General features: G+C 53.4%; 1 protein-coding gene across 2 annotated transcripts; it reads left to right on the forward strand.

Annotated features, from left to right (window-relative positions):
* Positions 1-26,330, forward strand: LOC101138909 (myosin-6). Of its 2 annotated transcripts, XM_019009679.4 has the most exons (39): positions 1-22; positions 664-696; positions 1,035-1,248; positions 2,503-2,646; positions 2,896-3,052; positions 3,148-3,175; positions 3,453-3,564; positions 3,887-3,979; positions 4,497-4,560; positions 4,829-4,927; positions 5,474-5,577; positions 5,672-5,810; positions 7,308-7,576; positions 7,861-8,031; positions 9,246-9,555; positions 10,685-10,755; positions 11,041-11,128; positions 11,218-11,335; positions 11,481-11,604; positions 11,891-12,027; positions 13,979-14,234; positions 14,394-14,636; positions 14,784-14,960; positions 15,245-15,390; positions 15,650-15,740; positions 17,855-18,244; positions 18,582-18,708; positions 18,794-18,912; positions 19,248-19,444; positions 19,965-20,148; positions 20,380-20,545; positions 20,650-20,774; positions 21,680-21,988; positions 22,178-22,381; positions 23,269-23,394; positions 23,593-23,868; positions 24,982-25,077; positions 25,740-25,874; positions 26,238-26,330. In XM_019009679.4, exons 3-39 carry the CDS (start codon positions 1,048-1,050, stop codon positions 26,259-26,261), a joined length of 5,820 nt encoding a protein of 1,939 aa, XP_018865224.3. In that variant the 5' UTR covers positions 1-22; positions 664-696; positions 1,035-1,047; the 3' UTR covers positions 26,262-26,330. The 2 variants fall into 2 exon arrangements, with proteins under 2 accessions (XP_018865224.3, XP_055218330.2); XM_055362355.2 differs by lacking the exon at positions 1-22 and having other exon boundaries at positions 645-696; positions 1,004-1,248.
* The last annotated feature ends 511 nt before the right edge of the window (positions 26,331-26,841 follow it).

Consider the following 26,841-nt stretch of genomic DNA (forward strand, 5'->3'; position numbering starts at 1 on the left):
TAGAGAGACTCCTGCGGCCCAGGTAAGAGGAGGTTTGGGGTGGGATGCCCTGCAGCCCGTCCACAGAGCCCCCACCGTGAGGGACCTCCTTCACCAGGAGTGGGGTGCAGGTCAGTTGGAGGCCTAAGGGCTCTATTAAAACTGCCTATCTCCAGGCCCAGGGAAGTTCCCCCTGACACAAGGAGGTTCCACAGGAAACCCAGAAACCTCTTTTCTTCTCTGACTCTCCATTTCTTTCTCTGCATCATTCTGAGTCTCCTACATGTTGTCTCCATCTTTCCATCTTCCTTCCTCCTTTGGATGGCTTCCTTCCCTTGATCCTGGTTTTATCTTGCCTCTTGGTCTTCATCGACACTTGTCACAATCATGCTTCTTTGTCTCTCTCCCTTGCCCTTCCTTCTTGGCACGTGTTCTCACCTCCCTGCCTCTCTGCTTCTAACCTTGTTTCCACACCCCATCCCTCACACTCATACTGACTTGGCGCCCTTTCTTTTCTGCCTCTGCGTCTTTCCCTTTCTGACTCCCTGGTCTGTCCTTCCTGTCTGCGCTCTGGGGCTGCCTCCATCCCCGGGTGGCCTGCCTCTGCTGTTCTTCACTCTCCTCATCTGTTCTTCTCTCTGCCCGGCTCTACCTCTGTGGTTCCTTGCTCCACCCACGGTCCAGATTCTTCAGGATTCTCCGTGAAGGGATAACCAGGTGAGAACTGCCCCCATTTTCTCTGCAGAGAGCGGGGCATGCTTCTCCTGGGAGCCGGATTGCTGGACCAGGGTCTGCTGTCCCAAGCACTCAGCGCCAATCCTTAGCAAACTCCAGCCAATGCCACCCCAGGGAAACCCCTTACAGAGATTGTCCTTCAGCATCACCTCAGAGGGCAGGAGAAGCAGAGCCCTGAGTAGGGGAGGGTGCAACAGCAGGTGCCTCTCCCAGGGTGGAGGAGAGGAGCGGGGGTAGGGAGGGGGGCTGCAGAGGACAAAGCCACTCACTGGAGCCTGGGCTCCCTCAGGAGCAACATAGCCCTCCTGTCTCTGACCCAGGATAAGCACCAAGATGACCGATGCCCAGATGGCTGACTTTGGGGCAGCGGCCCAGTACCTCCGCAAGTCAGAGAAGGAGCGTCTAGAGGCCCAGACCCGGCCCTTTGACATTCGCACTGAGTGCTTCGTGCCTGATGACAAGGAAGAGTTTGTCAAAGCCAAGATTTTGTCCCGGGAGGGAGGCAAGGTCATTGCCGAAACCGAGAATGGGAAGGTGAGTAGGGCATGGCGCCAGGGCAGAAGGGAAGGAGGTCTGGGAAAGAAGATGCAGAGGTGGAGCCACTTGCAGGGGGAGCTGAGAGGGCTGGAGAAAAGCCAAGGCCAGTGGGGATGCCACGACATGCTCCTTTGAGGAGCCCAGAATCTGATCCCTCTCAAATTGACCTGAGCTGGTGCAACAGGTGCCACCCAGGGCCATGTGCCCCTTGCCAGAGAGGATGCTGAGGGAGAAGGACCTCAGTGTTCGCCTAAGAGGGGTCTTGTAGATAAAGAGGGCACAGACACAGCATTAAATGATGCCCCTTTCTTGCACTTGTATCCCGCTTCCCTGTGCCTCAGTTTCCCCCATGAGTCCACTTTCTCAAATTCCGTTCGCCCAAATCAAGAGTAATTCTTAGACCCAGATGAACACAAAGATCAGAAACTTTTGAGCTGAGCACTCTCCTTGACTGGCACTCAGAAGCCTCTGGTCCCTGGTTTGCTCACGCCAGCCAAGAGAATCACCCCTGGTTACCAGCTGCGGCTCAGGGCTGTGTGCCTCATGAACTCGTTGACTGAATGTTACAACCCATTGAAGTGTAGAATAACAGGCCACAATCCCCTGGGGCTTTTGACTCTGATCCCAGCTCTGCCACCCGCTAGTCACTGTGCAGGCAAATCATTTAGTCATTTAGAGCCACGGATTTCTCCACTATAAAAAACACTGGAATACCTACTGGCAGGATCTAGTGACATCAGGGCATGGCAAACTGACTGCTGCCAATCAAACCACACCAACAGTGATGGATGGGGAGTGTGGAGTAGATGGGTGAACTACTTTTCCAGCAGGGGTGAAGGTTTGCCCTGAGCAACAGATACCCTAAAGCGCTGCCCGCGGGAGACAGCCTCGGGGTCAGCATAAGGTGTGCACAGATCTGAGAGCTGCCAATCTCCAGGTCTGCCCCAAGACCCTTGGAACATAGAGACTGAAGAGTGATGGTCATGGGCACAGGGTGTCCCCAGGATGGTCTGGGGATCTGGCAAGAGAAAGGTACCCTAGGACAGTCTCTAGGATGGGAGATACAATGGGAAGGGAAATTATCTGGGGAAAGTGTCCCAGGGGACATACGGGGTAGGGGCTGGGGCACTGGTCAGACCAAGGGGAGCAAGGCCAAGTCCCTGTGTCCTGGGAGGAGGTCAGTGGGCAGTGCTGGCAAGGGTCCCGGAGGGATTGTGGTCACTCATCCTCCTGCCTATGCGCCCCCTCCAGACGGTGACTGTGAAGGAGGACCAGGTGTTGCAGCAGAACCCACCCAAGTTCGACAAGATTGAGGACATGGCCATGCTGACCTTCCTGCACGAGCCCGCGGTGCTTTTCAACCTCAAGGAGCGCTACGCGGCCTGGATGATATATGTGAGTGGCTCCTGCACACTGCAGAGGCTTCCTGTGCTGCGTGGAGGCCAAAATAAGCCAGGGGGGCTCTCCCAAGAAGAGGGGGAGAGACTCTCCCAAGGGACCCAAGTCCCCTTCCCCCCTCCACCCCTAGTCAGCTGCAGGAGGAGCAGAGCCAGCTGGTGTGAACAGGGACATGCCTGGCTGCCCCCACTGCCTGTCCCAGGCTCTCCCCACCAACCTCATGCCCAGCCTTGTCTCCTGCTCCAGACCTACTCGGGCCTCTTCTGTGTCACCGTCAACCCCTACAAGTGGCTGCCGGTGTACAATGCCGAGGTGGTGGCCGCCTACCGGGGCAAGAAGAGGAGTGAAGCCCCGCCCCACATCTTCTCCATCTCCGACAACGCCTATCAGTACATGCTGACAGGTGAGCCTGGTGGCCCCTGGTCTCTGCTCCTCCTCCCGGACACCCACCCAGATCCTCAGCCCTGACCCCATTGCTTCTCCTCTTTTTTCTTCCAGATCGGGAGAACCAGTCCATCCTCATCACGTGAGCGAGTGCCATCCTCCCACAGAAGGGACTGGGCTGGGGGCATACAGGCTGATGCCTAGGGTGTAGCTGGGAGGAGAGGTTTAAGGCTGGGATTGCAGGGAGCATGGGGCACTGAGCTCTCATTAGAGGGGTGCCAGAGCAATGAACCATGTCAGGCAAATCCTGCTGGGTGCTGGGCTCTGATGGCCGGGCTGGGAAGGGGAGCATGTGATGCTGAGCCCTGTATGGAGAACAGCAGGAATCCTGAGTTTCGATTGGTCTCTGTGGCCCCCAGGGGAGAATCCGGGGCGGGGAAGACTGTGAACACCAAGCGCGTCATCCAGTACTTTGCCAGCATTGCAGCCATAGGTGACCGTGGCAAGAAGGACAATGCCAATGCGAACAAGGTGCCGTGGGGGACACAGGCTTGGCAGAACTGGGGTTGGGCGGCAGGCTGACCCGAGTTACCCCTAACCCTCCCCTCCCTGTGACGTGGTGGGGACAGCCACACTGAGCTGGGCTCCTGATGGTCAGCCCAGTATGGAAGACCTTCCTGACAGGAGACACTCACCCTGAGGTCTGGGTAGGATCCTGCGGAGTCGCAGACCCACCAGCGGTTCACCCAGCCCCGCACCCCCATTCCTCAGGGCCAGGGCAGCCTCCCTGCCCTCTCACCACTGCCTGGAGGTGGATGGAGGATGAACCCATGCAGTTCTGCTCCTTTCATAGGGCACCCTGGAGGACCAGATCATCCAGGCCAACCCTGCTCTGGAGGCCTTCGGCAACGCCAAGACTGTCCGGAACGACAACTCCTCCCGCTTTGTGAGTGCCTTTGACCACTCCCAATGGCCTCATCCAGCCTTGACAAGAAAAAGGGGGTGCTGTTTTGCCACACCCAGTTGATTGTACTGTATCTGGCTTTGGGATATCAACATGCACACGTTGGTGGGAAGAGAGCATAGGCTTTGGAGCCAAAGGTCTGACTTTCCACTTGCTCAGCAAGTCCTTACACCTCTCTGAGCCCTAGTTCCTTCACCTGTGAAACAGGGGGACTAATATCCACCCTGCAGATTACTGGGAGGATTAGGTGAGATCATATGAGAGGTATGAGCAGGAGGCATTCTGTATGCGTTCCCCTCTGGGCTGAGGTTCCACTAGGAGGTCCCTGCACAGTGTGTGAGGGTGGCATCCTCTGCCCGGCTTCACTTATACTCAACTGAGACACCAAAGAGGTCGTTTACATTTCCAGAACCATCCAGGGCTTCTGGGCTGAATAGAGGGCCAGGATTTCACTCTGTCCTTCCCGTCAGTTCCCTCACTCTGTCCCATTCGTCCCCAGGGGAAATTCATTAGGATCCACTTTGGGGCCACTGGAAAGCTGGCTTCTGCAGACATAGAGACCTGTGAGTACCAGCAGGGAGGCTGCCACCCTCCAGGTCCCCCTCTGCCTTCTCTCCCTGCCTGGCGGCCAGTCTCATCATTCCTGCCATCTCCTGTTTTGTCTGCATTTGCCTCTGGGCTTTAGGATCCTTTTTGTTTAAGCCACATCTTCTCGCCTGGCCCTCTTCATCAAGCTGTGGGTGCCCCCTGCCCTCTGCCCCCATGGCCACCTTTTTCTGGCTCTACTCTCTTTCCTTCCTCACCTGCCTTCCTCCCCTCCGCCCACCTCAGACCTGCTGGAGAAGTCCCGGGTGATCTTCCAGCTGAAAGCTGAGAGAAACTACCACATCTTCTACCAGATTCTGTCCAACAAGAAGCCGGAGTTGCTGGGTGAATCTGCCTGCCACCCGCCACCCACTGCTGTCCCTGCTGCACACCCCAAAGACTCCTGCATGCAGGGCAGGGCCCTCCTGCTCCCCACTGTGCCCAACCTTGCTGCTCACTTCCCTTCTCCATCCGCTCACTCCGCCGGCTCCCTCTCCCTTCCCTCCCAAGACCACCTGCATCTCCTCTCGCCTCCTTGTGCAGTCACACACCTCACTCCTTCTCCACCCTTCTCTCCACTCCTCCCTCGGCTTGTCTTTGCCTTCTCCTCTTTATTTGCCTCCCCATCTCCCATGTGTCACTCCCCTGCCACCCTCCCTCCTCCTTGTTATTGGAGCCCCTGCCAGGGCCCCTCTTCTACCCTTTCACTTCCTCTGGGTTCACTCCTTGGTCCTTGCTGACTTCTCTTCTCTCCCTGCTCCCTGTCCTCCCCTCCTCCATTCACCCCGTCCCTTACCCCTCCTGCCCCTCCCTCCCTTTCCCAACTCTCCCTGCCCCTTCCCTGCCCTCCGCCTGCCCCCTTGCCCCTGCCTCACCCCTTGCCTGGTGCAGACATGCTGCTGGTCACCAACAACCCCTACGACTATGCCTTCGTGTCTCAGGGAGAGGTGTCCGTGGCCTCCATTGATGACTCCGAGGAGCTCATGGCCACCGATGTGAGTGAGGGGGCTGCTGCGGCCGTTCAAGGGACCCCAGGAGCTCCTGGGGCCACCGCTCCAACCCCCCTCTTTGTCTCTCGCTCTGTCCCAGAGTGCCTTTGACGTGCTGGGCTTCACTTCAGAGGAGAAAGCTGGCGTCTACAAGCTGACGGGAGCCATCATGCACTACGGGAACATGAAGTTCAAGCAGAAGCAGCGGGAGGAGCAGGCAGAGCCAGACGGCACTGAAGGTGGGAGGGGCAGGCAGGCAGCCCTGGGAAGGCCTGAGGTGCTGACCAGGCTCTCTGGGGGACTCAGATCCCAGAGACTCTGAGGCTTGTGGGGCAGTGGGGTGTGTTGTGGGATGGTGAGGGCCAGGGACGTGGGAGAGGTGGGCAGACAGAGTCCGCCACAATCCCAACTCCTCAACCCCAGCTGCACTCACCAGAACTGAGGTGGGGAATTTTCCTCCTGTGCCCAAGACTCACCCAGCCCCAGGAAGCACAGCCCCTGAGCTCTGCACATCACCATCACTAATACAGGGCCTTTGCCTGCCCAGCCCTTGGGTAAGCCCCTCATGGGCTCATACCATGTTCTGTTTGGGAGGCAGTGGGCCAGGGGTCAGGACACAGCCCAGGGCATTGGTGTGTCAGTTTCCTCCTCAGTGAAATGGATCAACAATCTTTCCTCACTCCTCTGGTGGCTACTGTGAGGTCCTTTGAGAAAATGTGAAGGTGCAAACAGTGCTAGACAGGTGCCCAAGAACATTCCTCCCTACCTTCAGGGACCCTTCTCCAAGTCTGCCCAGATCAAAGTGTCAAGCTGGGGTTCATGATAACACACCAACAGTTATTACAACATTCTTGAAATTACACCAAATAACTCCTCCTCTAAACAGAGAAATCCCCATATTGGGTGGCACATTTGGATGGCTGGGGGTAGGAGCGTGGTGCTGTCTGATATACTCTCAGCCAGTCAGATTGGGTAGCATGTGGATAGAGAAGACAGCATGGCCAGTCCAGGGCTAGACACTGGGGTAGAGAATGAAGGAGACAGGGAGCAGAGGACATCTAGCCCCTCAGCCACACCCTTGCCCTGGAGAGGCGAGGGATGCGGTGAAGGTGGGGATATGCCCACAGCAGTGCTTGTGAAAGACCTGACCCAGAGATGCCACAGATGTAGAGACAGAGCTGAGAAGAGCCAGTTGTGGCAAGAGGCCATGGGCCGGATAAGGGGGCTGCGCTCCAGCCTGACTCAGGCACACGTTGGTTGAGTAACCAAGGCAAGCCCTGTGCTCTTCCAGGCCTTGATTTCTTCCTCTTTAAAGAGAATAAACTGGACCTGATGCTTCCTAAAGTCTTGGCCCCAGGACAGGGAAGGAGGCTCACTCCCTGAAAGTGTTCACTCAGGCCAGGTGCAGTGGCTCATGCCTGTAATCCCAGCACTTTGGGAGGCCAAGGCGGGTGGATCACTTGAGGTAAGGAGTTTGAGACCAGCCTGGGCAACATGGTGAAACCCTGTCTCTACTACAGATACAAAAATTAGCCTGGCATGGTAGCTCATGTCTGTAGTCCCAGCTACTTGGGAGGCTGAGGCAGGAAAATCACTTGAACCCAGGAGGTGGAGGCTGTAGTGAGCCAAGATCGTGCCACTGCACTCTAGCCTAGGTGACACAGCAAGTCTCTATCTTAAAAAAAAAAAAAAAAAAAAAAAAGGAAGTGCTCACTTATCCTTTCCCTCTCAACCAGATGCCGACAAGTCGGCCTACCTCATGGGGCTGAACTCAGCTGACCTGCTCAAGGGGCTGTGCCACCCTCGGGTGAAAGTGGGCAACGAGTATGTCACCAAGGGGCAGAGCGTGCAGCAGGTGTACTACTCCATTGGGGCACTGGCCAAGGCAGTGTATGAGAAGATGTTCAACTGGATGGTGATGCGCATCAACGCCACCCTGGAGACCAAGCAGCCACGCCAGTACTTCATAGGAGTCCTGGACATCGCTGGCTTCGAGATCTTCGACGTGAGTCAGGGACCCCTGGGAGTGGGAGAACAATCACTCGCTCGCTCCTACATTCAACAGCCATTTGCTGAGAGCCAGCTGTGGACCAGACATGGGAAGGCAGTGGGGACTGTGTGGTGACAGACGCAGTCATTGTCCCTGTCTTCAGGGGAAGCCCTCCTCCACTGCCCTGACATGGAGGGGACCAGTCACGCCCTGCTGGGCTTGGCACAGTGCACGGGCACAGCCCCAATGGCCACTCACACCCACTTTCTGACTGCTCCCACCCCTCATGCCCCCTGCAGTTCAACAGCTTTGAGCAGCTCTGCATCAACTTCACCAACGAGAAGCTGCAGCAGTTCTTCAACCACCACATGTTCGTGCTGGAGCAGGAGGAGTACAAGAAGGAGGGCATCGAGTGGACATTCATTGACTTTGGCATGGACCTGCAGGCCTGCATTGACCTCATCGAGAAGGTGCCTCCTTGGCCTCACCACCTATGTCCCCTCCTCTGCCATCCAGACAAAGTGGTGGCCGAGTCCCTTCTACACCCAAGAAACTAGAGTCCCAAGAATCCCAGGCCTTTCTCCAGGCCCAGCTTCTCCTCACTGTGAAGTCATGGGCATGAACAGGATGATCCCCCCACTCTTCCTTTCCCAGGACCTTGCACTTTATGCCCCTTTGTGGTGGTCCCCTCAGTGTCTTAAGAGTGAGATGTAGTGAAGGAGAGGCCCCTGGCCCCTCTGACCGCCCATGAGAAGCGTCATTCATGGAAAGATCCTAGGCTGAAATTAGAGATGTTTGGCCTCCCACCACCTTCCTGTTGGTTGAGAAATAAGCCAGTCTCCAGCCCTCTTGCTTATGGGCATTCCTCAGAAGAGACAAGGCCGCAGGCGGGAGGCCCCATAGGCCGGGGCTGACTTGCTCTCAGTGAACCTCTGCTCTTTGTCAGCATAGGCCAGAGCCCGGATTGTCTGACCCACACCCAGCCCAGCCACGGCCTTCATAAAATGGGAGCTTCCCCACATGCTTTGGGTCATTATCCAGATTCTTAACCAGAGTTCTCATGTTTCAGAGCCCTCAGAATCCCATAAAACTGTGTGTGGAAAAAAGCATGTGTACATTCATACATACATGTGTGTGCTTGTGCATGTGTGTGTGTACGTGTGTGTGTACATGCGTTTTTCTGGAGAGACAGTCTTTAGCTTCAACAAATTCTTAAAAGGATTCCTGCCCCAAGAAAAATCAAGAACCACCAGGTTTTTGGAAGTGCAGAGTGTGGTGAAGAACCTGGATCCTTCTATCTAACCCTTGAAGAATTGCTACTGGTGTCATACAGACAGAGCCTGGCCCGGTGCCTCTGACACACATCTGTCCCTGCCCTCCTGCCTCTGGGGCAGTGAGCCATCAGAGAGAAGGGGCTGTGCTGTGAGGCACTGTGGGCCTTGTGGGGGGTGATTAGGAGTGCATGACTCTTTGTTGGACCCACTGGGCAGAAAGGAGGAGGAAGGGGCTTTTTAAATTCCAGGAATATTGGCTTCCTGTTTTAGGGTAAGAGGTACCAGCACAGCGCCCCTTCAGCAGGCCAGCGCTACTGGCTCCAGAGTCCTTCTCCTGTCAGGGTATGGGACTGTGGAAGCCTGGGAGTGTGCTCAGTGATTCTCTCTTTGCCTCTTCACCCTGCCCTCAGCCCATGGGCATCATGTCCATCCTGGAGGAGGAGTGCATGTTCCCCAAGGCCACTGACATGACCTTCAAGGCCAAGCTGTACGACAACCACCTGGGCAAGTCCAACAATTTCCAGAAGCCACGCAACATCAAGGGGAAGCAGGAAGCCCACTTCTCCCTGATCCACTACGCCGGCACTGTGGACTACAACATCCTGGGCTGGCTGGAAAAAAACAAGGATCCTCTCAACGAGACTGTTGTGGCCCTGTACCAGAAGTCCTCCCTCAAGCTCATGGCCACTCTCTTCTCCTCCTACGCATCTGCTGATACTGGTAAGCAGGCAGCCCCTGCACTGGGCCAGGGGACTTCTGAAGACACAAAGGGCCAGGGTCCTGCTGCTTCAAAGCACATGACTCCAGAGGCAGGCACAGGGGAGCCCGTGAGTCAAGCCACCTCCTGGCTCACCTCACCACAGTCCAGCTGGGCTTCTGTAGCACCCGCCATTCTCCACTTTGTGTTATGAGTGTTGATATAGCTGTCTCATGTTTCCTCAAGATAGGGAGTAACTGGAGGTCAGTGAGGGTGGCACATGCATCCCTGTACCATGCCCAGCAGGGAACGATGCATGTGGGAGTTCTCAACAAATTTTGAGAGGACACTGAACAAAAGAGCCTCCAGTTCAGAAAAGGAAGAGAAAGGATGTGGCTTGAAATGAAGAGGATAAAGTGTAAGAAGAAGAAAAGTAGAGGTTGGGCGCGGTGGCTCACGCCTGTAATCCCAGCACTTTGGGAGGCCGAGGCGGGTGGATCACAAGGTCAGGAGTTCGAGACCAGTCTGGTCAACATGGTGAAACCCCGTCTCTACTAAAAATACAAAAATTAGCCTGGCGTGGTGGCACCTGCCTGTAGTCCCAGCCACTTGGGAGGCTGAGGCAGGAGAGTTGCTTGAATCTGGGCGATGGAGGTTGCAGTGAGCCAAGATTGCACCACTGCACTCCAGCATGGGTGACAGAGTGAGATTCCATCTCAAAAACAGAAAAGAAGAAGAAGAAGAAGAAGAAGAAGAAGAAGAAGAAGAAGAAGAAGAAGAAGAAGAAGAAGAAGAAGAAGAAGAAGAAGAAGAAGAAGAGGAAGAAGAAGAAGAGGAGGAGGAGGAGGAGAACTAGAATGTGGAAAGATATAAGAAGGAAGGGCAAGTCTAGAAGAGGGAGAGCTAAGGGCACTGATGTATGTCAGTGCCTACTATGGGCAAGCACCAGTGAGCTGCCCTACAGGCGTGGTCTTATCTAATCCTCTTTACAACTTTGGGAAGTTGTTACTGTCATCCTCATGGTAAACTGAATCTTGGAGAATTCCTTGCCCAAAGTCTCAGAGCTACCAAGCGAGCAGCAGAGCTCTGCCTCTGCCCAAGGGCTCCTCTATTTTCCAGCTCCTGTTGATTATTTCTCCTCTCGCTATTTAGGGGACAGTGGTAAAAGCAAAGGAGGCAAGAAAAAGGGCTCATCCTTCCAGACGGTGTCGGCTCTCCACCGGGTAAGAAGGGCCCAGGGGTGCCAGGACACCTGGTGGACAGGCCCAGCCCAGAGACTTCTGGCTGCACCACCTATTCTGATGCTTGAGTTTGATGAGGAAAGAAGCTAGGGCTACGTAGTCGTTTTTTAGTGTGTAGATTCCACAAAAGCCTGAACTCACGTCATAAATTATGTGGCAGCCCCTGTCCCTTTGATGATTCTGGTGGAGAGTGTCTGGGGACCAGGGTTTAAGGGCCTAAGGGATGGTCCTTGTGGCTCCTAACTCCCCACCTTCATCTGCCTCCAGGAAAATCTGAACAAGCTAATGACCAACCTGAGGACCACCCATCCTCACTTTGTGCGTTGCATCATCCCCAATGAGCGGAAGGCTCCAGGTGAGCCAGGAGAAGACCTTAGTCTGGGGAGGACAGCTGGCAACCACTTTACCCTAAGGCTGACCCTTTCCCCTTCCCTCCTGACGCAGGGGTGATGGACAACCCCCTGGTCATGCACCAGCTGCGCTGCAATGGTGTGCTGGAGGGCATCCGCATCTGCAGGAAGGGCTTCCCCAACCGCATCCTCTACGGGGACTTCCGGCAGAGGTGGGTATGAGGGTGCCCCAGAGCTCATAGAACAGGGGGAGCCAGGCTGCCCTGATGGGAATGGGATCTGCAGGTGACCCTGGAATTCTGTGGGCAGAGCAGATCACTGCAGAGCACGGGTGACTCTGGACACTTCCCTCCTCAGGTATCGCATCCTGAACCCAGCGGCCATCCCTGAGGGACAGTTCATTGATAGCAGGAAGGGGACAGAGAAGCTGCTCAGCTCTCTGGACATTGACCACAACCAGTACAAGTATGGCCACACCAAGGTGAGTCTAGAGCCCCATTGGGTGGTTGCAGGGCAGGTGGCCATGTTGAGTGGAGCACAGAGGAGTTTAGGAGGCAGAAGCCTAATTCTGGCTTCCTTATCAACCTTATCAAGGGCTGAAACCCAGGCTTCATTCCGGTCTTGTTTGTCAAATTTTTACTCTTACTTTTAGAAGGCATGGGGTGATGGGTTACCTGGGAACTCATCCAGGGTCTTCCACCCTCTTCTTCCACCCTGGATACTCCCCTCTGAGGCTGCGGCCTGTTGCATCTACCCCTTGCCTGCAGGTGTTCTTCAAGGCAGGGCTGCTTGGGCTGCTGGAGGAGATGCGGGATGAGAGGCTGAGCCGCATCATCACGCGCATGCAGGCCCAAGCCCGGGGCCAGCTCATGCGCATTGAGTTCAAGAAGATAGTGGAACGCAGGTGAGACAGGAAGAAAAGGGAGGCATGCACTAGAGATGTAGAGGCAGATCCGCAGTGTCAACTAGTGTGGGTCAGAAGACCTGGGTTCAGACCTACCAGCTGGCCTGGGCAAGTTACTTTACCACTTCGAATCTCATTGCGAATTCTTCTTCTTCTTCTTCTTTTTTTTTTTAAAGAAACTTCTCTATAGGAAAATGCAAATTAAGACACCAATGAAATACCGTTTTAAAACACTAGACTTTGCTTGCTCAGATGGTCTACAAATTTTAAAAAATGAAAGAAACAAGTAGATAAAAATAAAATGAAAGGAAAAATAATTTTTAAAAGTTTTAAAAATCACTAGACTGACAAAAATTAAGAAGCCTGACCCACTGCTTACAGATGTGTAAATTAGTGCAACTTCCTAGGAAAACAGTTTATCACTATCTTTTAAAGTTGAACAGCTGCAGGCCAGGCGCGGTGGCTCATGCCTGAAATCCCAGCACTTTGGGAGGCCGAGGCAGGCGGATCACGAGGTCAGGAGATCGAAACCATCCTGGCTAACATGGTGAAACCCATCTCTACTAAAAAAATACAAAAAATTAGCCGGGTGTGGTGGCAGATGCCTGTAGTCCCAGCTACTCTGGAGGCTGAGGCAGGAGAATGGCATGAACCCAGGAGGCAGAGCTTGCAGTGAGCCGAGATCGAGCCACTGCACTCTAGCCTGGGCGACAGAGCGAGACTCCATCTCAAAAAAAAAAAAAGTTGAACAGCTGCATACTTCTCCATTCCACTCCTGAGTACATTCCTACAGAGAAACTCTTACACATGTACACCATGACATGAAAAATAATCTTTTAGCAGCATTGGTCATAATAGCAAAGATCTTAAAACAACTTGAATTTCCATCCACAGGGGAATGGGTAAATAGTATTACAGCCATTCAGTGGAATATTATAAAACAGTGAAAAGATGTGAACTCCAACTACATGATACAATATGTTTGAACATTAAAGCATATTGTTAGTAAACAAAGGCAAATCTTGGAAGGATACATAGAGTGTGATGCAATTTTTATAAAGCTCATAAATAATCAAAACCAGCCATTCGTTGTTTAAAGGTACATACATATGGCTGGGCACAGTGGCTTATGCCTGTAACCCCAGCACTTTGGGAGGCTAAGGCAGGCGGATCACCTGAGGTCAGGAGATGGAGACCAGCCTGGCCAACATGGTGAAACCCCGTCTCTACTAAAATTACAAAAATTAGCTGGGCTTGGTGGCAGGCACCTGTAATTCCAGCTACTCAGGAGCTGAGGCAGGAGAATCGCTTGAATCCGGGTGGCAGAGGTTGCAGTGAGCCGAGATTGTGCCATTGCACTCCAGCCTGGGCAACAAGAGTGAAACTCCATCTCAAAATAAATAAAGTAAAATAAAAATAAAGATACATTCATATGTGGTTAAAGTAATTTTTGAAAAAGCAAGGAAAGGAAAAATAAGATTCAGAGTGGCGGCTGCTCCTGGCGGGGTGACGGGGTGTAGGAAGGAACGCACAGGTAGATCAATGGCTGGTAACATTTCAGCTCCTGTTTCGGTGGTAGGTTCGTGGATAGCCATTTTGCTTTCATGCTGCATAACTTACATACTTATTATAGACATTCTTATATGTAAACCCCTACATAATTTTTAACATATTTGAGGTTCTTATGAGAATAGAAAAACCAAACAGAGTAGACATTCTATAAGTGGTAGTTTCCATTACCACTAATATCCCAGCTGGGAGGATATAAACTGCCCTTTCATCAAATTGATTAATAAATATTTATCAAGCAACTCCATGTTCAGTGTAGTGATGTTGGAGGTGGGTGTGCACAAGAAGGAAGTCTACGTGCCTACGAACTTGCTTAGTAGGGCCCATGATTGGGAAGCTCTCTCTTATAGTGCCCCACCCTGCCTCCACGTTTCCTTGCCAGGGATGCCCTGCTGGTAATCCAGTGGAACATTCGGGCTTTCATGGGGGTCAAGAATTGGCCCTGGATGAAGCTCTACTTCAAGATCAAGCCGCTGCTGAAGAGCGCAGAGACGGAGAAGGAGATGGCCACCATGAAGGAAGAGTTCGGGCGCATCAAAGAGACGCTGGAGAAGTCCGAGGCTCGCCGCAAGGAGCTGGAGGAGAAGATGGTGTCCCTGCTGCAGGAGAAGAATGACCTGCAGCTCCAAGTGCAGGCGGTGAGGCCACGTGATTATCTCTTCAGCCCTCTCCTCCCCTCCCCTAGATTATAGCCCATCTCACAACCAGGGACTGGGAGTCTAGGAGTGTCAGCTCTTTTTAAGACCCTAGGTCTCCTCTCTTTAACCATCAGCTTCCTCCCTGTTCTCTTCTCCCAGGAACAAGACAACCTCAATGATGCTGAGGAGCGCTGCGACCAGCTGATCAAAAACAAGATTCAGCTGGAGGCCAAAGTAAAGGAGATGAATGAGAGGCTGGAGGATGAGGAGGAGATGAACGCGGAGCTCACTGCCAAGAAGCGCAAGCTGGAAGATGAGTGCTCAGAGCTCAAGAAGGACATTGATGACCTGGAGCTGACACTGGCCAAGGTGGAGAAAGAGAAGCATGCAACAGAGAACAAGGTGAGGGCAGCTCCCTCTGGCTTCAGCCCAGGTCTCCTCAAGACACCCAGACTAGAGTGTGGTCCTGGTCCTTGGCATGGAGGTCCCCATAGATGTCTCCAGGCTGGTGATCTTTGACCCTAAAGGGGATGGGTTTTTGGTCGGCAGGTGAAGAACCTAACAGAGGAGATGGCTGGGCTGGATGAAATCATCGCTAAGCTGACCAAGGAGAAGAAAGCTCTACAAGAGGCCCATCAGCAGGCCCTGGATGACCTTCAGGTTGAGGAAGACAAGGTCAACAGCCTGTCCAAGTCTAAAGTCAAGCTGGAGCAGCAGGTGGATGATGTGAGTAGTAAGAACCATGCTCCTGCTCTCAGAGCAAGATTTTGCAGGCAACACCAATGGCCCAGAAAGTCCTGATCCCTAGAATTAACTTCTATGGCCCTTGAAGCTTTTTTGCTCTCTGTAGTTCCTCACTAGAGTAGGTCTCTGAATCCTTTGTGCTTGCAGGATTTCTCTACTGGTTTGACTTCCAATCCCACTGGACTTCAAGTTTAGAAGGAGGCAAAAGAGCATACACTATGGATTTCATGTTTTCCGCACTTTGCTTATTTTCTTCTCTCCAACAGCTGGAGGGATCCCTAGAGCAAGAGAAGAAGGTGCGCATGGACCTGGAGCGAGCAAAGCGGAAACTGGAGGGCGACCTGAAGCTGACCCAGGAGAGCATCATGGACCTGGAAAATGATAAACTGCAGCTGGAAGAAAAGCTTAAGAAGTAGGAGACTGTGGTGGCCAGGAGGGGCTAATGGAGGTGTCTGGCCTGGTAGATAGAGTGCAGGGTGCTGCGCCTCCACTGGCCACAGTTGCCTTGGGTACACTGGGAATGAGGTCAATCACAGCCCTCTTCCGCCACTCTCTGGGCTGGCGAGGGGAGGGGGAGGTGCCGATTCTGGCGTACTAAGGCCAAGAAGAGAATGAGCCCCAGAGGAAGGAAGGCTACCTGTCACTCCCCCACCCCCACCCTTCTCCTGCAGGAAGGAGTTTGACATTAATCAGCAGAACAGTAAGATTGAGGATGAGCAGGCGCTGGCCCTTCAACTACAGAAGAAACTGAAGGAAAACCAGGTGACTTTTTTTCCCAGTGCATCAAAGTGGGAGCTCAATAGCCCTGAGGTAACTGAGGCTGCAGCAGCTGCTTAAGGTTCTACACAATATCTGGAACTCCAGGCAGCCTCATAGACCCAACCATCCCTGACTTACAGGTGCCCAGGAACACTAGCCTTCCCCCGTAGAGCAAGAATACATTACGTTAGCAAAACTGTTTGAGAAGGGGGACTCATACCTACTAAAGGGCTTCTCCTTCTGAGATCTGCTCTGCCTCAGGGACTTTCTACTCTAAGACAAATGATAGAGCTCTATTCTCCTCTAACCCTTCCTCTGGTAGTTCTGCCCTCTGAACACAGGGTGAAAAAAAAAAGGCTTCAAGGAGCACTTTCCTGTGAGCTGCTCTGTTCATATTCTTCCCGGTACTAACCCCAGCCACTAACCCAGGCTGAGTCCCCATAGGGCACTCATGATAAAAGCCAATTCCAACAACCGTGAGCAAGTCACTTACCCTCCTTGATCCTCAGATTCTCTTCTCACCTGTAAAATGAGGCTGACAATACCTACCACACAGGACCAGAGGGGATAATGTATTGGAAACCATTTTGTCAACTAGGAAACTCTATACAAGTATCATATTAATATAGCCCAATTTAGAGAAGTCAGCCAGCCACTAGCCTAAGAAGGTATTGTTTTGTCTTCTCAATGGCCTTCTCATTCCTCTGCAGCTCAAGATTTAGTGAACAGCCATAGTGTCCCTTAGCTTTAGTGAACCTCAAACCTTAATGTGCTTTTAGTATCAGGTTTGTCAGAAGAGCCCTGGAAGTCCACTGCCATCCCCATTATAGAGCTACAGAAGCTACATGGCCAGGTCTGGACATAGTGACCCCAAGGGCAACAGGAACTCGGCTACTGGGGCAGGACCTTGTCCTCTCACTTTGGGGCAGACTGTGGCTGGTAGAAAGAGGTAGTCTCCCCTCTGCACTTGAGGCCCATGGCCCAGGCTGCAAGTAATGTATGAACACAATTCCACTCCTCTGGGGCTGCACAGGGACTGGCCCGCCTTCATTAGTAATTTGCCCTCCCATCTTCTTGGATGCCCCTTCTGGGTTTTAGCTAGAATATCGGGCCATCCTCAGGTTCTTCTACCCTAGGTCTGGGCAACTTCTTTGGCCTCTTGGACACAGAATAACAGTCCTGTTAATCTCATCAGGTCTCGGCAATAGGCTATGGCTCCTCCTTCATCCCCAAGATCTTGCTCAGAAGTCCCACCTTCTCCATCCTGGGAGCAGAGGCATGGTGGTCCTCTCTGCTGCTTGTAGGACCCATCCATGAACAGTCCATTAAAGCTGTCCATAACCCGAGGTGAAGGGATTTCCACTGAACCCCCGTTTTGCTCCTGGCTAGCCAGACAACAGATGAAAATGGTAGATACGATACTCTCCCAATTTAGTCAAGACCAAGGCTAAGGCCTGAAAAGTGAGGTAAGGGCACTTAAAGAGGATGAGGAGATGAGGTGAAGAGGAAAGTAGCCTGCTAGCACTTTCCTGGCCTGGAAGGGAGCAATCATGTTGAAACCCAGCCCTGGGCATAAAACACAGCAAGCCTGGCAGAGCAAGGAATATGGTTGATTGGACTTTGTGGTTAACTTGGAGAATTGCAAAGGTATCTCATTGTTTCGAGGCATATTGTCACAGATATTTGTAAAATACAAGCACTCACTTTCCTGTCTTATGGATAGCGCAACAGAGCCTAGTGAATCTGGGGACTCTGAACTTCTTGATCTCACAGGATACCAGGATCCCCCTTCAACCACAGGTTCTCAGGATTTGGGGCTGCAGATGCTCACACTGGGTCTGAGATGCCCTTGGGAGCTTCAACCAAATTCCTACTGATGGCCTATGCATTATAGGATGTTTAGCAGCATCCCTGGCCTCTACCCTCTAGATGCCAGTAGCAAGCCCCACCAAGACATGACAATCAGACATTGCCAACTGTTCCCTGGGGCACAAAATTGCCCCTAGTTGAGAACCACTGCTTGAGAGGAGCCTAAGTTCCTGGTAGCTTTTCAGAGCCGGGGGGATTCCAGTGGAGGGGTCCAGGCGGTGGGTCTGAGCCCTTTGTGTCTGACCCAGGCACGCATCGAGGAGCTGGAGGAGGAGCTGGAGGCCGAGCGCACCGCCAGGGCTAAGGTGGAGAAGCTGCGCTCAGACCTGTCTCGGGAGCTGGAGGAGATCAGCGAGCGGCTGGAAGAGGCCGGCGGGGCCACGTCCGTGCAGATCGAGATGAACAAGAAGCGCGAGGCCGAGTTCCAGAAGATGCGGCGGGACCTGGAGGAGGCCACGCTGCAGCACGAGGCCACTGCCGCGGCCCTGCGCAAGAAGCACGCCGACAGCGTGGCCGAGCTGGGCGAGCAGATCGACAACCTGCAGCGGGTGAAGCAGAAGCTGGAGAAGGAGAAGAGCGAGTTCAAGCTGGAGCTGGACGACGTCACCTCCAACATGGAGCAGATCATCAAGGCCAAGGCAGGCTCTGCTCGGCCTCCCCTCGCCCTCTCCCCTGCACAGCAGAGCCTCCCCCATGCCTTCTCTCTCTGTCTGCCATCTCCCTTGTCATTCTCATTCTCTTCATCACCCTTTGGTCTCTCTTCCTGTCTCCCCTGCCCCTCTCTGGCTCTCCTCTCCCTCTCTATCTCTTCACGTTCCTCCTTTCTTTAATTCAAGTCCCTCTTCAGACTGCGCCCTCCCACACCTTCTGTGTCCCCCTCCTGCCCTCTGGCTTTCCCCATCTCTGACCCTCTCTTCCTTCCTCTGGTCAACTCAGCCCCTCCCACATTCACCCTTCCTGCTTTGCTTCCTGAAGGCAAACCTGGAGAAAGTGTCTCGGACGCTGGAGGACCAGGCCAATGAGTACCGCGTGAAGCTAGAAGAGGCCCAACGCTCCCTCAATGACTTCACCACCCAGCGAGCCAAGCTGCAGACCGAGAATGGTGGGTGCCCCTAACCAGCCCTGCACCTGCCTAGGGCAGGACATGACTTGTGAAATGGCCCACAAGCCCCTCATTTCACCTCCAGGAGAGTTGGCCCGGCAGCTAGAGGAAAAGGAGGCGCTAATCTCGCAGCTGACCCGGGGGAAGCTCTCTTATACCCAGCAAATGGAGGACCTCAAAAGGCAGCTGGAGGAGGAGGGCAAGGTGAGGCCCAGTGGGGAGGGTGGGTAGGCTTGATGGCAGCCCTGGGGCAATTCACCTCAATGCCAGAAATGGAGCCTGGAGCTGGAAAGAGTCCTCTGCAAGGGAAAGACCCTCCAGTCTAGGTTCTGCCCTGCAGCTAAGCGTCATTTAATGCCTCTTTTCTTATTCGTGAGGGGATGGGGTGAGCAGACTCGGAAACTCCTCAAACAGTGAGGTGCCACATCAGCCCACATGGTGAATAAGGCTGGGCTTGGTTGAAGTACTAGATAAGAAGAGAATCTAGAGAATGGGGCACAGGGAGTCCCTCCCACCTCCTGGTGCCCACCCCTCCCCAGGCGAAGAACGCCCTGGCCCACGCACTGCAGTCGGCCCGGCATGACTGCGACCTGCTGCGGGAGCAGTACGAGGAGGAGACAGAGGCCAAGGCCGAGCTGCAGCGCGTCCTGTCCAAGGCCAACTCGGAGGTGGCCCAGTGGAGGACCAAGTATGAGACGGACGCCATTCAGCGGACTGAGGAGCTCGAAGAGGCCAAGTGAGCTCCAGATACCCCCTTAACCTGACTCTCAGAGAGGAAGGGGCGAGAGGACCTGGGGTGGGGACAGGCAAAGTGGTCATGAGAAGGAAGTGGAAGAGACAGGAGGAACTCGGAGGGCAACAGAAGTGCTTGGAAGAAAGCCTGAACTCTTTGCTCTGTGAACTCTGGCTGGCCCTGACCCACTTCCTGTGACGGGCGAGCTTTTGGCCCGGGTTATACCTGATGCTCACGTATAAGACGAGCAAAAAGCTTGTTGGTCAGAGGAGCTACCGTCGATCAGCCTGTGTGGGGGGTGAGGGCAGGGGACACTGACACCCAGATGCCACTGCAGGTAGGGAGGACGCCTGGGCAGCCCGTGCTGGCAGACTCTGTTCCAGGCACGAGCAGGCTCAGCTCCTGCTAGGCTGGACTTACGGTGTCTCAAGGAGATATAGGGATGGGGTGGAAGGAGGTCCACCCAAGGCTCCAGTGTTGCCCAGTAGAGTCACACACACACCCTCCACCCTCCCCTGGGCAGAAAGAAGCTGGCCCAGAGGCTGCAGGATGCCGAGGAGGCCGTGGAGGCTGTTAATACCAAGTGCTCCTCGCTGGAGAAGACCAAGCACCGGCTACAGAATGAGATCGAGGACCTGATGGTGGACGTAGAGCGCTCCAATGCTGCTGCTGCAGCCCTGGACAAGAAGCAGAGGAACTTCGACAAGGTGGGCCATGGGTGGGGGCTGCAGCCAGCATGCAGGGCAAGGGGGCATGAGGGCTTCAGTGCGAGGCCAGAGCTGTCCTCCTTGGAGGTGGGGGAGGAGGGCTGAGCCCAGGCTCGGGACCAGGGACAGATCTTGGACATGCGGCTGAGGCTGGGGGCTGGGGCACTGGGAAGCAGGAGGGCTGGGGAGCTAAGGCTGGGGGGCTGAAGAGTGAGCCTTGTCCCCGGGCAGATCCTGGCCGAGTGGAAGCAGAAGTACGAGGAGTCGCAGTCGGAGCTGGAGTCCTCGCAGAAGGAGGCTCGCTCCCTCAGCACAGAGCTCTTCAAGCTCAAGAACGCCTACGAGGAGTCCCTGGAGCACCTAGAGACCTTCAAGCGGGAGAACAAGAACCTTCAGGGTGTGCTGGGGGCCCAAGAGGCCAGAGATGAGTTGGTGGGAGGGAGGGCCATGCAGGGGCAGGGGGAACACAGGCTTTGAGCTTTCTGGCCCTCTGGTCCCCAGAGGAAATCTCGGACCTTACTGAGCAGCTAGGAGAAGGAGGAAAGAATGTGCATGAGCTGGAGAAGGTCCGCAAACAGCTGGAGGTGGAGAAGCTGGAGCTGCAGTCAGCCCTGGAGGAGGCAGAGGTGAGGGCTGAGAACTCCCCGCACCCCATCCCTGTTCTGCCACTGTCTCCCACTTCTCCCTCACCTGGGGGTGACCCTGACCCCAGGACAAAATCTATTCATTCCATATTCTTTGTTCAACATTATCTACCCACTATTCACTACCCATGACTACCTCCAAAGCCAAGGTCTGCACAAAGAAAAATGTCAGTCTGATTAGAGGCCAAAGGTTTTGTTTCCCACCAGGTTTTAAAAGTTGGAATCTGGCCATAATAATAACCACTTAGACAGTGGGTAGGAGTGTGGGGTTCCAGAGTCAAACAGGCCTGAGTTGGAACACAGCTTGAGGACTTTCACTGCGGCGTTGGGCAAAATCTTTAATCTCTCTCTGCCTCAGTTTTCTCATCTGTAAAATGGAATTAACTGTACATACCTCATATGATTTTACATATGATTATTATAAAGATTAAATGAGGTAACACATTTAAGCACTTAATATATATTAGCTATTGTTACTCTTCATTTTTAAGCACCTGGGAATAGCCCTGAGTTTTCTGGGCTTCTAACTTTTCTCAGGAAAGGGTGAGGGACCTGGAAAACAAGATAAAATTTTGAATTTGTGGTTATAAAAATTCCCCCCTTTTCTATAATACTTTAGACAGGTCAGGAATTTATGCAGTGTTAGTGCTGGAGGGTCTGGCAATTGTGAGGTCCAAACCCTTTTCTTGACAGAGGAAGCCCAGAGAGTCCAGCACTTTCTCCCCAATAGCACCGTGGTGGGCATGGGGTGCAGATCCCACCTCCCCATCTCTTCTCAGCTCTTCTTCTCTGGGCGATAGTCCTGGCTGACACCGTGTATCTTCTCATCCTCCCTCTCAACCCTGCCCTGTGCCCTGTCTGCCCGCCCTCGCCCCACCCCTTCCCAGGCCTCCCTGGAGCACGAGGAGGGCAAGATCCTCCGGGCCCAGCTAGAGTTCAACCAGATCAAGGCAGAGATCGAGCGGAAGCTGGCAGAGAAGGACGAGGAGATGGAACAGGCCAAGCGCAACAGCCAGCGGGTGGTGGACTCACTGCAGACCTCCCTGGACGCAGAGACACGCAGCCGCAACGAGGCTCTGAGGGTGAAGAAGAAGATGGAAGGAGACCTCAATGAGATGGAGATCCAGCTCAGCCATGCCAACCGCATGGCCGCCGAGGCCCAGAAGCAAGTCAAGAGCCTCCAGAGCTTGCTGAAGGTACATGGGGGCGGGAGGTCCCCTCACCCAGAGGGGACTGGCCTCCACGTGGCCTGGAGAAGCAGTGGTGTCTGGATACAGGCACCAGATTCCTCCTGCCCCTAGGTTACTGCAGGGACCTCTGACAGGTGCCCTCAGTGAAGGGTACCGAGGCTGGCTTCTGCTCACACCCACTCTCCTGATCCTCAGGACACCCAGATCCAGCTGGACGATGCGGTCCGTGCCAACGACGACCTGAAGGAGAACATCGCCATCGTGGAGCGGCGCAACAACCTGCTGCAGGCTGAGCTGGAGGAGCTGCGTGCCATGGTGGAGCAGACAGAGCGGTCCCGGAAGCTGGCGGAGCAGGAGCTGATTGAGACGAGCGAGCGGGTGCAGCTGCTGCATTCCCAGGTGAGGGGGTCAGGAGCCACCTTGTGGAAACCTACTGAGTGCAGAGCCCAGGACATCTAGAAAAGCTGGATGTTCTAAGTGAGCACATCTAGCCAGGGTCACAAATCATTTCCTCTCTTAGGCCAACTCTCATCTGTGGTGGCTGCAGAACCATTATATTGAGAAAGCGGTCTCTACTTAGAAGCTAAGAGGGTCATGATTGATTGCTGATACCTGCCAAAGCCACAAATCTGGGAGTAGTGGAATGTATCCTGTTATTTGATATTCTTGATCTGAAAGACAGCCTCCGGCTTGCTCTGTAAAGATGAGAGTTTGGGAGTTTAAAGAAGCATAACTGCATCTCTTGCAAACCAAGCTGGCTAGAACACCATTTTCTGCAATCCTACCCACACTGTTTTCAGTTATACTCTGCAATGAGACTTTGTGCTCACCTTTTGCAGTGCCCTGTGGAGTTTTGTTCTTTAATCTAGTATGTGTGAGAATGACATCATCCACTTACCTCATCCCCTCTTCCTTACCCCACTACATTCTTGGTATAGCTATAAACATCTCTGGAATATTGTCCTGGTAAAAAGTTGTTTCCATTTTCCTTGGAATATTGTCATGCTCCTACGTAAACATGTTGCTAAAGAGCTCCAGGGTAATACTGCAGACCTTTTGCTATTTGAAGTCTTTTTTCAGAGTTTAGTAATCTTAGATATAATGTCTAGAATGTATGCACTTTCATAGGAAAAGGGAAAGCAGGTACAAAACGATCAATAGTCTAAAAGTGGGCTTGTTGTTTAAAAAAAAAAAATGACCACCTTTAATTCTCTCTGGAGAAAGGGTATGAAATCAGGTAACAAAGTGTAGTACATATTTGATCATTTTTCTCTCTCCATGTCTAGAACACCAGCCTCATCAACCAGAAGAAGAAGATGGAGTCGGATCTGACCCAGCTCCAGTCGGAAGTGGAGGAGGCAGTGCAGGAGTGCAGAAACGCCGAGGAGAAGGCCAAGAAGGCCATCACGGATGTAAGTGACCGCCCACCTTCCGCCTCCCCTAAAGACACAAACAAGGCCTTGGGTCCAGGCCAGGCCACTGTGCTGTAACACCAAGCCAGCTCTGCAGTTCTGTGGATTTGAGGGCCTGATGGGAGAAAGGAGATCCTTAGGGGGCAAAAGGCCCCAGCCCCTGGCCCATGTTCCTTGCCAACTCTCTCCTGCACACAGGCCGCCATGATGGCAGAGGAGCTGAAGAAGGAGCAGGACACCAGCGCCCACCTGGAGCGCATGAAGAAGAACATGGAGCAGACCATTAAGGACCTGCAGCACCGGCTGGACGAGGCCGAGCAGATCGCCCTCAAGGGCGGCAAGAAGCAGCTGCAGAAGCTGGAAGCACGGGTGCGGGAGCTGGAGGGTGAGCTGGAGGCCGAGCAGAAGCGCAACGCAGAGTCGGTGAAGGGCATGAGGAAGAGCGAGCGGCGCATCAAGGAGCTCACCTACCAGGTGCGGCGGGCGCCAGAGGCCAGGAGTAGATGTGGAAGTTTCTTCTCTGGCCCCACTGCCCCGCCCGCACAGGGCTCCTCTCACCTCCTCCTTGAGATGCTGTTGGTAGATTTAACCTTCTTCTCACGCTCTGCAGTCAGTTTGACTTGAGTCTATGAGTTTTTCCAGCAAATGAAGAATCTACTTCTACTTCCTGAAAACTCTTCTAACTAGTCTTTCCCCAGGTTTCTTTCTTTTTTTTAAAAATAACTCAAAGTGCTACCATGAAGACTTCAGAACAGTTCAAAGAATCCTTCCACCTTCGACTGTGGGGATAAGAGTCAGGGGAGGGGAAAAGACACGGAAATCTTCCATGGAACTTCTGGCACACAAAGAGAAGGCCACAGAGAAAGAGGACCCTAGAATGCTCTAAAACCTCCACTTGCATAGCTGAGAGCTGTGCCCTTGGCCCGTTATTTTCAGTGTACCTGGGAAGAAAAGGCCAAGGAGACGAGGGTGTCAGTCCATTTGATAGATGGATACCAGAGGCACAAGAAAGAGGTTACAGATACAGAACCACAGAGTGATTTGTGGACAGAAGTAGAAATGGCATCCTGGCACATACAATGATACAGAGATAGGAATGATCGAGTGACGTTGGAGCCAGTGATCCCAATGCCTGAATTCTGGCCCAGTACAATATATTAGAATGTAGAATAATCTGGATTATGATAATACCCCCTTCTTTCTGCATTCCTTTTCTGGTCAAGAACTACTGGCCAAGAGAACCTATGTAAGTCCAGGTTGGAGCTTTATCCACCAGATTGGAGCTGGAACAGACCTGGTGCTTTTATATTACCACATTAGGGAATTCCATTAGGTTCTGAGCCCCTCCCCCTACTTCTAGCTTTACGACTTCAGCCTTCATCGCTTTGTGGATCCCTGACTGACAACCTTGCATTGCCCCTTTGACCTACGATAGAGTCAGAGAATCTTCCCCACCACCTCTTTGACCTGGATCATTGCAGGGAGGGGCAGCAAAGGCAAGGGGAGAAGAGTAAAATGATGGAGGAGGGAAAGGTGATTGCATTTGCTCCCCCTCCAAACTGGCTTCTCCCACCCTCCCACCCCCAGACAGAGGAAGACAAAAAGAACCTGCTGCGGCTGCAGGACCTGGTGGACAAGCTGCAACTGAAGGTCAAGGCCTACAAGCGCCAGGCCGAGGAGGCGGTGAGTTCAGAGCTTTCTTCCCTTTCTCATCAACACACCTACTATTTGTGAGAACCAATGAATATCTCCTACAGAGGGGCCTGGACAAAGAGTTTGCTATAAACTTTAACTCTCAAACATTTATTTGACACATCTGGTATGCTCAGAGCTGTCAGGTGTTCTGAATTAACAAAGGCACCACCTACAAGCTGCTTACAATTCAGATACCATAACCCAACCGAAGGCAGTGTAGATGCTAGTGCAGGACATGGGGCAGCCAAAGCTGAAGGCAGGAAGGTGGCAGTGGAATTGGGCCTAGAAGGGGACCTAGCTAGCCATAGGGCAGTGGGGAAGACATCTGGGTGGATGTGAGTTGCTGATTAGCATGCCTGCACAGGAAGCTGGGGTCCGGGACAGGTGCAGCAAAACAGGATTCTGAAGGGGCCCAGATCGGGCAGCATGGGATTTGTCTGGGGCAGTGGATGGCCGTGAAGGACTCCGAGTGCTGGACATGTTTGAGAAGAGTGCAAGGCAGTTGCAGGATACCCTTGGGAAGGCTGTTGCAGGCATATGCATGAGGCATGGGTGCCTCAGGGACAGGGAGCTGGAACCTCAGGTTGAGAGGCTGAGAATCCCATAGCCCATCTCCAGCTCATTCACCCATCCCCACTGTCCCACCACAGGAGGAGCAAGCCAACACCAACCTGTCCAAGTTCCGCAAGGTGCAGCATGAGCTGGATGAGGCAGAGGAGCGGGCGGACATCGCTGAGTCCCAGGTCAACAAGCTTCGAGCCAAGAGCCGTGACATTGGTGCCAAGGTGGGTCCCTCCCCTGGGCTTCACTAGTCACTTCCACATTAGCATGCCCCCTGATATGGGTGCCCTTCAGAGTGGGCACTGCTTGCCCTATATGTAGGCAGTTCTGAGGGTCCCATAGCTTACATAACCTGAGAATCCACTCTCCTGCTCAAAACAGCCCCCCACTGACTGGAACTTCTGCAGAGATCCCCAGTTCCATCTCCTTAAACCACAAGTGCCTCTAACGTGGGACCACAAGATCCCTGGGGCCCTGCCTCTCCCTCCAAGGGCATCTCCCTTAGGCCTCTGGAAGCCCCAGGGATTTGTCCGCATGTACTTCTCCCTCTTGCCAGCTGCCCCCCACACCTCTTATTCTTTTTGCAGCAAAAAATGCACGATGAGGAGTGACACTGCCTCGGGAACCTCACTCTTGCCAACCTCTAATAAATATGAGTGCCAAACTCTGCCTGAGCCCATCTGTCCTTCCTGCCAGCTGTCCATCCTGGATCAGGGCAGTAGGGGGCCTGAGAGGAGGGAGGCCCCCAGCCCCTGTATCAGAGCTGCCAGTGCCAAGGCATCCCATATCCACAAGGAAGGAGACCCAGGTGCAGAGGAGTGAGGTGTTCTGCCTGAAGTGGACAGCTGTGAGTCCCAGTTCTGCTCAGTCAACCACACAAGGGTGGAGAGGGAGAAATTTCAAAAGTGAAGAAAACAATGGCATCAAAATGGTGAGCCAGTCCAAGATGCTAGGAGATAGAATTTTGGTGCCGAAGTTGAAGCCACTCTCCACCTACCCCACCCCTGAGGCTGCAATGATTAAAGGTGTCCTAGGACACCCATTCTTTCTGAAATGAATTTTCCACCAATGCCAGAAAAGGCTCAGAGCTGGCTGAGAATTAAGGTATGGGAAAGGAGATGGGAGAGATTCCGTTCTAGTCAGCCCCTAGGAAGTAACTCCCAGGGAGCCCCCTCCCTGTCTTCCCCAGGG

The sequence above is a fragment of the Gorilla gorilla genome, chromosome 15 (genome assembly GCF_029281585.2).
Source record: "Gorilla gorilla gorilla isolate KB3781 chromosome 15, NHGRI_mGorGor1-v2.1_pri, whole genome shotgun sequence".
In the NCBI taxonomy this organism is placed as follows: Eukaryota; Metazoa; Chordata; class Mammalia; order Primates; family Hominidae; genus Gorilla; species Gorilla gorilla.

Bases quoted from the DNA above. Each gene is read 5' to 3' on its own strand.
- LOC101138909 (XM_019009679.4), top strand. From the start codon at position 1,048: ATGACCGATGCCCAGATGGCTGACTTTGGGGCAGCGGCCCAGTACCTC. The intron at 1,249-2,502 runs GTGAGTAGGGCA...CGCCCCCTCCAG, and splicing joins CCGAAACCGAGAATGGGAAG to ACGGTGACTGTGAAGGAGGA. The intron at 18,913-19,247 runs GTGAGGCCCAGT...ACCCCTCCCCAG, and splicing joins AGCTGGAGGAGGAGGGCAAG to GCGAAGAACGCCCTGGCCCA.